This window comes from Arvicanthis niloticus, chromosome 3 (assembly GCF_011762505.2).
Source record: "Arvicanthis niloticus isolate mArvNil1 chromosome 3, mArvNil1.pat.X, whole genome shotgun sequence".
Taxonomy (NCBI): domain Eukaryota; kingdom Metazoa; phylum Chordata; class Mammalia; order Rodentia; family Muridae; genus Arvicanthis; species Arvicanthis niloticus.
Genome location: NC_047660.1, coordinates 40,666,196 through 40,681,179, shown reverse-complemented (window position 1 = coordinate 40,681,179; position 14,984 = coordinate 40,666,196). Strand labels below are relative to the sequence as shown.

The 14,984-nt window shown below is 40.1% G+C and overlaps 1 protein-coding gene across 6 annotated transcripts in view; it reads left to right on the top strand.

Moving 5' to 3' along the window:
- Elf1 (E74 like ETS transcription factor 1) overlaps positions 1 to 10,661 on the top strand; it is a 92,934-nt gene extending 82,273 nt beyond the window's left edge. For all 6 annotated transcript variants that reach the window (XM_076930682.1, XM_034497360.2, XM_034497362.2 and 3 more), the window contains 4 exons: positions 371 to 454; positions 1,775 to 1,967; positions 3,920 to 4,369; positions 8,540 to 10,661. In XM_076930682.1, the coding sequence (XP_076786797.1) occupies positions 371 to 454; positions 1,775 to 1,967; positions 3,920 to 4,369; positions 8,540 to 9,137 (1,325 nt within the window). In that variant the 3' untranslated portion in view covers positions 9,138 to 10,661. The remainder of the gene's footprint in view (positions 1 to 370; positions 455 to 1,774; positions 1,968 to 3,919; positions 4,370 to 8,539) is intronic.
- The last annotated feature ends 4,323 nt before the right edge of the window (positions 10,662 to 14,984 follow it).

Genomic DNA, 14,984 nt, shown 5'->3' with positions numbered 1-14,984 from the left:
GTATTTGAAATTTAACCTCATTTTCTTTTTATAGGTGAGCGAGAGGGTAATTTCTGGTTTCTTTACCATCCTCACTCCCATCCCTGATGTGCTAGGGCTCAAACTCCAGGCTTGGGGATGTTAGGCAAGGACTCTGTTGAGCAGGACTCTGTGTCTTTAGTCCTGAAGAATAATTTCATATATAAGTAATAATCACTTGTGATCTAACCTACTGAAGTTATTTTTCTTTTAGATAGCATTTTGAGAGACCAGTTTGTATGACCCAAGTATAAAAGTTTGGAACTTGAAACTCAATAAACAAGATAGTGAAACTGCCCATTTTCTTTCAGTTTTGAGGGCAAATATTTATACAGAGCTGTTCTGATTTCAGGAAGAAAAACAAAACCACCACGGCCAGATTCCCCGGCCACTACACCAAATATATCTGTGAAAAAGAAAAATAAAGACGGGAAGGGTAAGTACTGAGGTTTCCTTACTGTACAGGCCTATCGCCCTCCTCCTCCTCCTTCTCCTCCTCCTCATCCTCCTCCTCATCCTTCTCCTCCTCCTCATCTTCCTCCTCCTCCTCCTCCTATTCCCTGTAGCCTGCTGCCGCCCCTTGTTACTTTTAAAAGTGTGTGTGTGTGTGTGTGTATGTGCTTGCGTGTTTGTGTGGTGGCACACACATGCACCAAACTGACTACCTTCAGTATGTTAAACCTATAGTCCAGATTGGTCTTGAACTCTTGTCATCTTGAACTGCTGATCTTTTTCCACATCCTAAGTGCTAGGATTAGAGACACCACACCACCAAACCCAGCTCATCATTTTTCTTGTTATAGGCAAATAAAACATGCTGTTGCCTAGTGCTTATAAGATACTGTCAACAATTTCTGTGAAGTGGCTGGTAACAAAGTAGCCTACAAAATCCATTTCAGTTATTTTTATTTTTCTATCAAAATAATTCATTAATGCATTCAGCAAAGTTTTGCAGCAATTCAGCTAGTCTAGAACGTCACTTTGTAGGCCCTTGCTGTGGTGTGTTGGAGTTCTACTGTTTCACAACTCCTGTTATCGTGGTTGATCTACTGGCTCTGATATAAAGAAAACAAATGTTGAACTGGGAGGGGGTCAATGGCTGGACTGTAAAAACATGAAGGTATGGGGCTGGAGAGATGGCTCAGTGGTTAAGAGCACTGACTGCTCTTCTCAAGGTCCTGAGTTCAATTCCCAGCAACCACATGGTGGCTCACAACCATCTGTAATGGGATCTGATGTTTTCTTTTGTTGTGTCTGAAGACAGTGACACTATACTCATATAAATAAACAAATCTTAAAAAAAAAATGGATTCTTAAGAAATACATAAAAGTAATAAAAAATAATAAAATAAAAAAGAAGTTTAAAATCCCTCAAAAAAAGAAAGAACAACTGTTGAAGGGGACACACACACACACACACACACACACACACACACACACACACATTTTGATGTTTATGCTATGTGATGGTTTTAAAACCCAGATAGAAATGAGGCCAGTGTTTTTGCTTAGGTCATCATTAATTGACAAGATTGCTGTTCATGCATCATTTATGGGATTAGCAAGGTCTCTACTAGATCCTAAGAATTATGACCATATTCACCAATACTGAGGGATTGCATCAGTTAATTGAATGATGTGATATTTCTGTGTGGATTGAGATGGGCCTTTTAAGACTTTTTGGTCCTGTGGTTTGTCTGTTTGTATTCTTTTAAAGGCAAATGTGTTCATTTAAAATCAATTGATTTTGTTTCAGGAAACACAATTTACCTTTGGGAGTTTTTACTGGCTCTGCTTCAGGACAAAGCTACCTGTCCTAAGTACATCAAATGGACCCAGCGAGAAAAAGGCATTTTTAAGCTGGTCGATTCTAAAGCAGTGTCTAGATTGTGGGGGAAGCACAAAAACAAACCTGACATGAACTATGAGACCATGGGGAGAGCACTCAGGTATGTGGATGGTTCCTTCTGCTAAGCATTTGTTTCCTAGGTATTGCAACTCAGGCAACTTTTAAAAATATAAAAAAATATGATTGTATTTATGCTGTTTGTTTTTGTACTGTGGGAAAATGAACCCAGGGCTTTGTGTATGATAGACAAGCACTCTACCACAGAGCTATATCCCCAGCCTGTGAATTGTATTTATGGAAGACCACAGAAAATACAGAAACCAGCATGTATGTGAAGTTAAATCTTATTCCAATTGGGGGAAATACTTAATCATGCCAGAGCAGAATTTAGTCTGATAGTCAGGAATCCAGATTCTGAAACTTTGAGCAACAGTAAGAAGGTTAAGTAGTTTGGATTTGAGGGCATTTCCAAGTTTGGATGTTCAGCTGGTAAGGTCTATGCACGTATTTAAAAATAATTTAAAAGTGTCTCCAAAACCGTGGGACACTGTTGGTTCCAAGCACGTCAGAAATTAGATACTCAATCTGTGCTTTACTTATAAAGAGATCAGAAAATGTATGAAATGTTAAAATGTGAATCTCGGTAATTTCTATAGTAGAATAATGAATACTTCATATTGATATTAGAGAAAAGAAATTTAAGCCCTTTTTTTTTTTTTTTCTGTGACTCTATCATTAATGATTCCAGATATGGTTTGTATGAGAAAGACTTGAAATAGAAATGATTTGTCAGGTTTAATTTAGAAATCTTTCTCGTCCCTTTTTTTTTCTCTTCCTTCTATCCTCTCCTTTCCTTCCCCTCCCTTTCCTTCCCCTCTCTTTTCTTTTTTCTTTTCTCTTTTCTTTTCTCTTTTCTTTTCTATTCTTTTCTTTTCTTTTCTTTCGAGACTGGATTGCACTATGAATACCATGCTGGCCTTGAACTCACAGTTTCTTCTTTTTCTTCTTCTACAGTTTTTCTCCTCCTCTTCCTCTTCCTTCTGCAGAGTTGGAACTTACTAAGGTTTTTTTTAAAAGATTTATTTTATGCATATGAATGTTTTGTTGACACATATGTCTGTGCATTATGTCAATACCCGATGCCTACCTAGGTCAGAGGTAGGCATTGGATCCCTTGAAACTGAGGTTCTAGACATTACGTGGGCTCTGAGTCACCTTTCAGCCCTAAGAAAAGGTTTTCATGTGGATTTAGGGACCAATGTCTGAGGAGAAAGACTCAGGGAAAGGGCATTATACACGAAAGTCATTGGTGTATGTTTTCAAGAATCGCTCAGTTTCTTGGTTTTATTAAAACCACTGACATTTGAATCACTAAATTTTGCACAGTTGAGTTAAATTTATAACTTTTATGAATTCATGCTAGTAAGGGTGATGTCTTGAGGTTTGTAATAGATTTTATCATCTCAGCAAATTAGCAGCAGGGAACAGAGAGGAAGAGAAGTTATTCTCCACAGTTCCCCAGTCAGAATTCATCTTAGATTTGGTTTCTAATAAGGACTTGTATGTGGTATACGTGGTGGTTGGGTGGGCGTGTCATAGGTGCATGTGGTGGAGGTTAGAGGTCAATTGTTTAGGTTATCTTCCTTGATCGTTCTCCATGTTGTATTTTTGGTACCAGGTCTCTCACTGAACCTGGAGCTCATTGATTCAACTAGGCTGCTTGGTCAGTGAACTGGAGAGATCTGCCTCCTCTCTCCTCAGCATGGGACTACAGATGTGTGCCACTGGGCCCAGTCCTTGCAGGGGTTCTGGGATCTGAGCTCGGGATCTTAGGCAAGCAGGCTAAGTCATCTTTTCAGTCCCTCATAAGGATTTAATCTGTGTATAACATTTAAAAAATATATAAATAAATAAAAGCCTACAAACAACAAATTTCCTCATTTAAAAACTTCATCCCTAAAATTTTGATTAGGAAAGAATTATTTTGTTGAATGTCATTTTAATTTTTATTTGATTTAATAAGATATTGATGAAATTGTCTGCTTTGACTAGGTACTATTACCAAAGAGGCATTCTTGCAAAAGTGGAAGGTCAGCGCTTGGTGTATCAGTTTAAAGAAATGCCAAAAGATCTCATATACATAGATGATGAGGATCCAAGTTCCAGCATAGAGTCTTCGGATCAGTCCTTATCGTCAACGACCACATCCAGTCGGAATCAAGCAAACCGATCAAGAGTGTCCTCAAGTCCAGGAGTAAAAGGAGGGGCCACTACAATTCTGAAACCAGGGAATTCTAAAGCTGCAAAACCCAAAGATCCTGTGGAAGTTGGACAGCCTTCAGAAGTTTTGAGGACAGTGCAGCCCTCACAGGCTCCCTATCCTACCCAGCTCTTCCGGACTGTTCATGTAGTACAGCCAGTCCAAGCTGTCCCAGAAGGGGAAGCAACCATAACCAGCACCATGCAGGAAGAAGCAGCAAATTCTTCAGTTCAAAGTATTAGGTGAGGAAACAGTGACCAGAGCACATGGCCCTGTGATGCCATTGCTTGTTAGTGGGTCGGGATTCAGAAGGCAGAGTTTTTGGTTAACAGATTCTTTCAGGAGCAAATTATATCAGTTTTTTAATTCTATCAGTGGTTCCTTTTTTTGTTTATTTTTAATTATGTGTTTGTGTCGGGTTTTGTGGACTTGACCTCACATGCCTGTGAAGGTCTGAGATACTAGATCCCTTGGAACTGGAGCTGTAGACAGTTGTGAGTTGCTCGAGGTGAGTGTTGGGATTGAATTCCTGTCATCTACAAGAGTAGCGCATGCTCCTAACCACCGAGTCATCCTTCATAACTGAGACATTGAGGATGCACTGAATACGAAGAATACATGTTATCACCTGGGATAATCCTGTTTTAGAATACTTCTGAAACTTAGGTGGGAAGGTCAGGGGTCAGGTCTCTTCTTCAGGTGTTAATGTGCCAGTGTTGGAAAGTCTCCTCATCTGCTTTAATCAAATCAGACTTTCAAGAGTCTCATTGACCAAGAAAAATCCTATCTTTAATTGGTCTTCAGAAAAATGTAATACTATTCTCATTTGATTTTAGGATAAATCCAGAGATATTGGTCTAAAATTAAGTGGATATTTATATTCTTAGGTTTTGTGTTAGTTTGGGTTACTGTTGTTATGAAGTAACACTTTTGTTATGACCAAAAGTTGGGGAGGAAAGAGTCTTACTTGGTTTACACTTTCACATCATAATTCGTCACTAAATGAAGTGGGGTCAGGAAATGGTGAGAGCCTGGAGACAGGAGCTGATACAGAGGCCAAAGAGGAGTGTTCCTCATGACATGTTCCTCATGACTTACTTAGCCTGCTTTCTTACAGAACTCAGGAACCACCCACAATGGGCTGGCCCGCCCGCTCAGCCCCCATCACTCATTAAGAATATGCTCCATAGACTTGTCTACAGCTTGATCATTCAGAAGCGTTTTCTCAACTGGGGTTTCCTCTTCTCAGATGACTCTAGCTTTGTCAGAGTCTAGCTTTGTCTAGCTTTGTTTTTATGTCAGGTTGACATAAAACTGACAAGCACAGGGTTCCTTCTTTTGTTCTGTCATGGGTTTCCAGAACATGAATTATAAGTAGAATTTTATTGGGTCTGGAAGACTACTGCCTCTTCAGTGGTTCTCCAAAGTGGTTCCCTCCCCAAAGCAAGATGGGGAGGAAAGGGTTTATGTAAACTTATGTAAATCATCAACATTTTTCCTTTGACTCAATTTATAATGTGTGTCCTTAGTTTTTAAAAGTTTTCATTTGACTTTGACTTCATGCTAGTTAAGGAATAACAAAGAAAACCCCTGGCAAAGTATTTTCTGAAAATGGTCCCTGTTAAATGTGGAAGTCCATTTTCTTTACTACTTATTCATGCACTAATAGTTTGTCTAAAGGTCTTTAAAATTATCCTCTAAAATGCCTAAAGCTGTAGTTTTACCTCAAAAGCAAGGTAATTATTTTTATTTTTCAAAATATACTTTTTTAAAGTCACATAAGTGTCCTTTATGCATAGACATAAGATGGCAAATAGGATTTTTCCCTTTAAAGTTGACTGGGAGGATATAGTTTGCCTTAACTGCAAATATACTGAGTTCAGATGAGATTGGGGACTCAGACTCATGTCTGGATATATTCTGAGACACATTTGAATGGAAACTAATCACAAAACAGGAGTCAACAATAATTGTGAAGCGAGGAACATTGTATTCCATCCTTTAACATGGGGGATATATGCAGCTTGATGCAGGGAGGGGTCCTCGGGCTGCTAGGCTACCCCTGGGCTTGCTTGTTTGAGTGGTACACAGCTAGACTCTCGTCACTCAGAATACTGAGGCAGGAGGATCATAATGTTGTGAGCTTGAGCTATGTTGAAAGACACTGTCGGCAAACAAACAAAATCTAGGGGCCAATAGAATGGCTCAGCAGATAAAGGCATTTGCTTCAATGATCTAAGTTTTTTTTTTTTTCCCCCTACGGGACCCATATGTTAGAGGGAGAGAACTGATGGATATAAGTTGTCTTCTGACATCTTCAAGTGTGCCTTGTAGCATGTAAACACACACACACACACACACACACACACACACACACACACACACACACACACACACCCTGTAAGTATCTATTTAAGAAAAAATTGTCCAGGTCAGGTATCTGTTCAAGCTCTCATTTCTGCAAAGACAGTCTGACTCAGATGGGAAGCACGGGAATGCAGTGTATTGGAAAAGCCTGGTTCCTACGGTTGTTTTCTATTCACTCGGTTTGCCTAACGCTATCCCAGCTTGGTTATGAGTCCTCCTCCCACCACCACTAAGTCTTTATTACTTAATGCTTGCTCTCTTCTAGCTCCAGCTCTCTAGAAAGCTGTTAAAGCTGGGCATGCTGGTATATGCCTGTAGTCTCAACATTCAGGAGGGTCACTGTAAGTCTGAAGCCAGTGTGGTCAGTATAGCAGGTTCTAGGCCGGCCAGAGCTACACAGCAAGACCCTATCTCCAAAATTAAGAAAAGAGAAAGAGAAGAAAAAGCAGCAGCCTATAATCTCCCATGGACTGATGTTCTTCTAGTGCTGACTTGGATGGCAGTCTGAACTGGGGATTTAGCATCCCACACGGATGAGCCATCCTGTGCCTTCCCATGTATTTCCAAGTTGCACTTGGTCTTTGTTCTTCTGTCTTTTCATACAGCCTACGTATCTTCTCACAAGTAAAGGTCAACTATAACGACTAGCACAATAAGACTTATGTTTAGTGATTTGCTAGTTGAGATTAGTTTAGCACTGAGCCATTGAAAGTGTAACTTTCACAAAATAGCTACACCAAATTCAGAGGGAACAGTTGAACTCAAGATACAGAGTTTTCAACTGACTTATAATCACAGCAACCACAACTCTAAACTTTAAGCTGTGTGCGATAGTGTATGCCTGTAATCCTAGCACTTGGGAGATAGAGGCAGGGCCTGGTGGTAAAGACTAGCCTAGGCTATGAGATGTATGTCTCAAACAAATAAGCAAACAACCTGATAAGCTTCACAAGTGTGAAGTTTTAAAATTATATTAAGTCATCACATCATTTATAAACTGTTTTATTTAATAATGAGGTTAGCTCATTATTCCAGTTAGTTCCATAAACTGGATTTTACATTTTTGTTTGTTTGTTTGTTTGTTTTTTGAGACAGAGTTTCTCTGTGTAGTCCTGGCTGTCCTGGAACTCACGCTGTAGACCAGGCTGGCCTCAAACTCAGAAATCCGCCTGCCTCTGCCTCCCAAGTGCTGGGATTACAGGCGTGCGCCACCACCGCCCGGCTACATTAATTTTTTTATGTTATAGTTTTATGCTGGGTAGGGCAGTACATGGCTCTATTTCTGTTTATTGGTGGATGGGGTCAGGGTTAGTCTGGGCAACACAGAAAGACCCTGTATAGGAAAAATTACTGTGAAAATTACTTTGGTGTTTAAAATTGCTAAAATATATGTGTATTTTATTTTGCCAAAGTATGGCTTTAATTTTGTTCTCTGTTGGCTTAGAACTTGTAGGAGTTGTAGTCATGACTTTTTTGGTGTTGATTTAACACCAATTAAACACTACTGAAATCCCAGTAACTCCTTTAAAAAGCAGATAACCCTGTTAAGATAGGATTTTTTTTTTAAAAGATAGGATTTTTAAAAGTTAATCAAGCATTTTTTTTTCTCTCATGTTAAAAAAAGTTGAAAACAATTATGTGACATTGGGTATTTATTGGGAGTGGGCATGGTGAGTCAACAGATCTGCTTTTAAATCCATGCTTTGCTTCAGCGTGGCTCATCTATAGGCGTTTGCTTAGTGTCTTGGTACCTTACTTGTAGTAAAGTGGTATTTACAGAATGTTCATTTGAGATAGGAGCTTTCTATGTAGTCTTGGCTGGCCTTGAACTGTCTCTGCCTCCTGAGTGTGCCGATTACAGGTGTGTGCTGGTACCACACCAAGCCTGTATAATGTTTAGAACAAGGTCTGGCATGATGTTAATTATGCTGTGATAAAAATAGGGGAAGTAGCAACGGGATGTACTTTTAAGAGTAACTTGTATTAAAGCTTTAAAGGATGTTCCATTTGCTAATTGTCTCACTTCCATTTGTTGATCTCAATAGGACGATACAGGCTTCAACCCAGGTTCCAGTAGTCGTATCTCCTGGCAACCAACAGTTACATACAGTAACACTCCAGACAGTGCCACTCACAACGGTTATAGCCAGCACAGACCCATCGTCAGGTGCAGGGTCTCAGAAATTTATCTTACAAGCCATTCCATCGTCGCAGCCCATGACAGTACTGAAGGAAAACGTCATGTTGCAGCCGCAGAAGCCGGGCTCTCCTCCTTCAATTGTCTTCAGCCCCACCCAAGTACAGCATGTCCTCACAAGCAACGTTCAGTCCATTTGCAACGGGGCTGTCAGTGTGGCTTCATCTCCATCCTTCAGTGCTACTACTCCTGTGGTGACTTTCTCTCGGGGTTCACAGCTGGTCGCACACCCACCTGGCACTGTGATTACTTCTGTTATCAAAGCTCAGGAAACAAAAACTCTTAAACAAGAGGTGGAGAAAAAGGCTGAAGATCATTTGAATGAAGATGCTGAGAAAACTGAACAGCAGCCCCAGCCTTATGTGATGGTGGTATCCAGTTCAAATGGGTATTCCTCTCAGGTAGCCATCAAACAGAATGAACTGCTAGAGCCCAACTCTTTTTAATTAATACACCAAAGGAATTATGGGTGGTTATTTTTTTAATTGAACTCATTTTCGGTTGTCAGACCATAACATGATTTTTTCTAAGATAAAATCTACAGAAGTTCTTAATTTTATAATTGTTAAAAAAACAGTTACTTTTGACTTTGCTAGATAAGGAGGAAAATCCAGGTGTGTGTTTTCTCTAAATGTTTCAGAACTTAGTTGTGAAGGAGCAGGAATTTTATATGATGAAGAAATTCTTGAGATTTTTTTCAGTTGCTATATAGTAAGTATTTTTAAAGTTTCTTTTCTAGCTTGACACTGTATTAGCTTCCTGAATTGTTTGAAAATACTACTTAAATATAAGTCAACAGGAAATTTATATAGGAAACATTTTCATTCCACTTGTATAATTTAAGTCTTGACTCTTTCAGATGTAAGAAACTTATTTTATACAATTAAAATTGTTGTGATGCCACTTAGCTTGACTTTAGTTGGCAGGACTGTTTCATATACTACGAATTTGTAAAATAACATTATAAATTGAAATGTATACACCCAATGTGTTGGCATATACTTGTAATACTAGCATGTGGGAGGTGGACAAAGGGCAATCAGGAGTTCAAGGCCAGCCTTAGCTACATATAGAGTTTGAAGCCAGCCTGGGCTACATGAAACCTTTCAAAAAAAAACAAAACAATAACAAAAAATTTAAGTGTGCCTATGATAATGTCTGAACCTGAGTTTAAGAAATGTGATATTATAAAGGCAGCACATGTGACACTTCTACTAGCTAGGTGTGTGACCCTGGGCAGGCCATTTTACCCGATAATGTGTGCCATTCTTGTAAAATGAAGGGATGCATTGGACTAGACAAAATGATCTACAAGTTTCCTTATTATAAATTTTATGATTTTATTATCTGTGCTTTAAAATTATTTGGAATATTACCAGATTATTTCCTTATGTAATTATAGGTAAAATACTGCTTAAAAATGTTTTCCTCACAAAATTACTATCAGCAGGATCTGCCATGAATTCTTCCTAAGTTCTTTGCTCATTAATCCTTAGACCACCGTGTGTCGTGGCTTATTAGTAAGCTGAGTGCTAGATGACAGACTGCTGTTCTAAGAGAGTCAGGGCTCCGAGAGCCAAAGATGCAACCAGAGTCCTGAGCAAGCATAGCTGAGTCAGTTATTATTATAAAGCACAATTGTTTTTTATTTGGATAATTTTTTTACTGTAGGTGAAGGGGGAGGGAAGTTGCATACAAAGATACCATATATCCAAGTTTCTGAAGTAGAGTTTTTAGATTACTTTTTCAATGTAAATAATGTACATTTAATGTCACAAGAAATTGTTTTCTGCAAATTCTCTAGTATAGAAAGTTTTGTAGAAGAAAAATTATTGTGTTTAGAGTCTAATAGTATATGTTTTCATATTACAAAATGAATTTGTATTTAAACAAAAATTTAAATTTTGGAATCTTCTAAACATTTTTGTATCTTTAATTGTTATTATTAAATCATGTAAAAGTTCTCAATATTTCTGATTTCAAGCAAATGTTTCTTGTCTGTAATTCTTTTTGCTTTTTGACACAAGGCCTCCTCAGACACACTGTGCTGACCTGGAACTAGTGATTGTCTTGTCTCAGACTCTTGAGTGCAGGCACATGCCACCAAGCATACCTGGCAAGGTTCTTATACTGTGTGCACATCCGAATGCATGCCTGAGGGGAACACAGCACAACATTTGGGAGTTGGTTCTTTTCTCCCACTATGGGTTTCCAGGGTCAAGTTCAGATTTTCAGGCTTGCATAGTCTTGTTACCCTCTGAGCATTACACAGCTCTGGTAAATATGGCTCAAAGAACACACACACTCTGAAATGGACTTCTGTGTAAATGAGACTCTGTTGTAGAAAGCCAGAGAGAAAATAAACTTGTGGTGTAGAGGCTGTGGCTCAAAGTCAGCCTTTTAAATGTCTGAGTACACATGCAGGAATGCAAGTAGAGATGAGAGCACAGCTCTGGTGTGGATCCTCACCACCACTGGGCCTGCGGTGGGGTCTACAGGCCTGTGCTGCTGCTTCCAGCACTTCCTGGGTCCTAGGAGTTCGGGTGCAGGTCATGGGGCTTACATTGTAAGTGATTATTTTCACTGAGCCATCTGCCCAGCCCTAAAACAGGCTTTCTTATGAATTGCTAAATTTGGAAAAAGAAAAATTGAAGAAAATAAAAATCTCTGTAACATGGTATGCCCCTACTCTCTTCGTGGTAACTTAGTAATTTTTCACATATTCATACCCATTTGTGTGTGCATGTGCGTATGTGTTGAGACAGGGTCTCACTCACTGTGTACCTCTGGGTGGCTTTGAAGTTAGGATCCACTTGCTTTTGCCTTCCAAGTGTTGAGATTTAAAGCATGTGTCAGGACTGATACACAACCTTTAAAGCATTATTGGATGTGGATGTGTGTCTTGAGTTTCTAGTACTGTGAAGAGACATCATGATCATGGTAACTCGTAAAACAAGAAAACATTTAATTGGTGGTCACTTACACTGTCAGAGGGATAGTCTGTTATCCTCATGGTAGGAGAGCATGGCAATATAAAGGCAGACATGGCAGCTGAGAGTTCTACATCCACACTATAAGGCAGCAGGAAGGGACACTGGCCCTGGCTTCAGCCCTTAAAGTCTCAAAACCCAGCCCCACAGACATACTTCCTCCAACAAGGCCTCACCTCCCAATCCTAATTTTTGTTATGTTTTGCAAATAGGGTCACTCCTTGGTGACCAAGCATTCAAATCTATGAGACTATGAGACCATTCTTATTCAAACCACCACCTGTTTGTCTGCATGTATGTGTGTGTCTGTGTGTATGTATGTACTGGCTGGTTTTGTGTCAACTTGACACAAGCTAGAGTCATCACAGAGAAAGGAACCTCAGTTGAGGAAATGCTTTCATGAGACCCAGCTGTAGGGCATTTTCTCAATTCTTGATCAATGGAGGAGGGCCCAGCCTAATGTGGGTAGTGCCACACCTGGGCAGGAAGTTCTAGTCCTGGGTTCTAGAAGAAGGCAAGATGAGCAAATCATGGGAGCAAGGTAGTAAGCAGCACCTATCTATGGCCTCTGCATCAGCTTCTGCCTTCAGGTTCCTGCCCTGTTTGAGTTCCTGTCTTGACTTCCTTCAGTGAGGAACAGCAATGTGGGGTTTACTAACCCTTTCCTCCTCAACTTGCTTTCTGGTCATGGTGTTTTGTCACAGCAGTAGAAATCTTAATGAGCCACATTTGTGAAGGGCCTATTGAAGCCTGGAGGTGTTGAATACCCTAAGATTAGACTTACAGATGTGCAGGAGCTGCCATGTGGGTGAAGGAATGTTGGGAGCCAACTTTTAGCAGAAAGCGGCTATCAGCTTTGCAGCCATCTTGAGCCATATACCCTGACATGAGACTTGTTTTTCAATAGCCTACAACAGCTGAAGCACACTCTGATATCCCACATATTTTGTTTTGCTGTTTACTGCCCCAAGCTGCAAGGCTCACGTGGTATTCACGCCTGCAAGGCATGAGGTGCACGTGATGCCATACATGCCTGTAAGGCGCACGTGATATTCCAAGCCTGCAAGGTGCACAGTGCACGTGCTATCCACGCTATAGACGCCTGTAAGGCACCTGCAAGGCACGTGGTATCCATCCACGGGCCTACAAGGCACGTGGCAAAAGCGTATAAATACCCCAGATTTCCCTTCAATAAACGAGACTTGATCAGAACCTCTGTCTCTCTGTCTTGTCTCCATTCTTTGCGTTTCTTCCCCTTACTCCTCTCTCTCTCCCCCCCCCCCCCCCCCTCCTCTCTCTCTCTCTCTCTCTCTCTCTCTCTCTCTCTCTCTCTCTCTCTCTCTCGACAGACCCTGACCCACAGACCGGATCAGCAGCTTGGGCCGGGAAACAGTGGCCTCCAAGCATGGAGTGGAGAGAGCCGCAACAAAGGAATCAAACCTCTGATTCCCTGGAAGAACAGTCAGTTCTCTTAATCTCTGAGCCATCCCTCCAATGAAATTTTATAGGTATATATAATATTAATATGCTATAAACAACTTGCAGAAAACTTTTTTTTTTGAGAGGTCTCAATGTATAGCTCTGTCTGACTTTGAATCATTATATAGCCCAAGCTGACCTTGCACTCTTGGCAATCCCTGCCTCAGATTCACAATTTAGAGATTAAAAGTGTGTGTCACAAAGTCCAACTAAACTAAATCTTGCTATTGTGTGTGAGAGACACTCAAAGACATACACAGATGGAGAGAGAGAGGGAGAGAGGGCCACAGAACATCTTTGTGGAGTTGGTTCCTTTCACCTTTAACTAAGTCCTGGGGAGCAAATTCAGTTCTCCAGGCTTGTGTATGTAACAAGTACAATTATCTGCTGAGCCGCCTCACCAAACCCTAAGACAAACCTTTTAACTTAGATCAGTAGAGTTTTCACTGAACAGGAAGATAGCAATTCATTTGTGCCACTTTAACAAAACTGCTTAAGACTGACTGGGTCATTTATTAGGCACAGAAACTTTACAGTTTTAGAGTCTAGAAAATTGGAAATGAATGTGCTGGTTAGCCTGGCAATTCTGTTTCCAAGAAGATGCCTTGAATTTTGACTAGAGCAATGAAATTGCCATCAAGTTTAAGGGGAAATGAAGATTTTTATTTTCAGTAAGCGGGGTTGGGTTAGTTGGTATTTGTATGAAGGATAAAATAAACTTTTATCCCTTGTACTTTCAAAAAAGCTGTCAAAGTAGATAGATTAACAGACCTAAATGTGGAAAGTGAGAGATCTAGAAGAAATGTATCAAGAGCCTTTGACTAGGCAGTCTTACACATGGCACAAAAGAAATGATTATAAATTGATCTACGTGAAAACTTGAGATTATATTAAGAGATGCCAACTGGCACAAGGTGTCTGCAATAAATGCATCCAAGAAGGAATTCACATCCAGCCTACAAAGAACTGCAAATTGAACAAAACTTACATTTGCTTTAAAGACATTTATGCAGAAGACAATCCTCATCTTTATGCAGCTGTTCTTTTACGGTTTAGTATCTGCCGGGCACACAGTAACATAAAACAACCTTAAATGGAAAGATCCAAATCGAAACTCTCTACCTTCCCTTACAAATCTGTTTAGCTTCAGTTTAGTTCAGTTAATTTGGTCTTCTCAGCAATTACTCAAACCAGAAAGCTGCATCTCTTCAGTGGCCAGCTGGCCCTGCTCTGCTTCAAGTGTTTCTCCCAGCTACTTCTCCATTCCTACAAGTGGATTCAGATTCCTTTCGTTCCTGTAACTTCTATCAGCCCTTCTTTTCCCCCTTCAAACTACCCATTTTCAGTATAGATGGGCTATACCTACAGGTCGCAAATTTGTTACACTTTTAACCTTTGTAGCATTCCACACTTCTGTCTCTTGTTGACCCCACACATACTTAAATCTTTGTAACTTCCGTTTCTCCATCTTGAATAGGGCTCAAGTTTCTCTGTATTTTCAAATGCCCTTCCACCCTTATTTTTTGCATCTGCAAGGGGTGAGTGGTAGGTGGGGGGCTTAACAAAACATTAGAATACCCACGATAGCTAGCAAGCACAATCAGGAGTTTGGCCAGGCTAGAAAAGTGGTGAAGACAAGTTAGGTCTTTTAAGGTTAAAGTTCAACAGTGGGGATATGTACGCAAATGCCTGAACTAACTGCAATTTCTTTTTCTTCGTGGACTGTCATGTTTCCAGACTAAGGTCTTAGATATGTTTGAGGAAGCCATCGACCACCTCATTCATTTCATCTGCTAAAATAGATTTGATAAAACGACTTTCTGA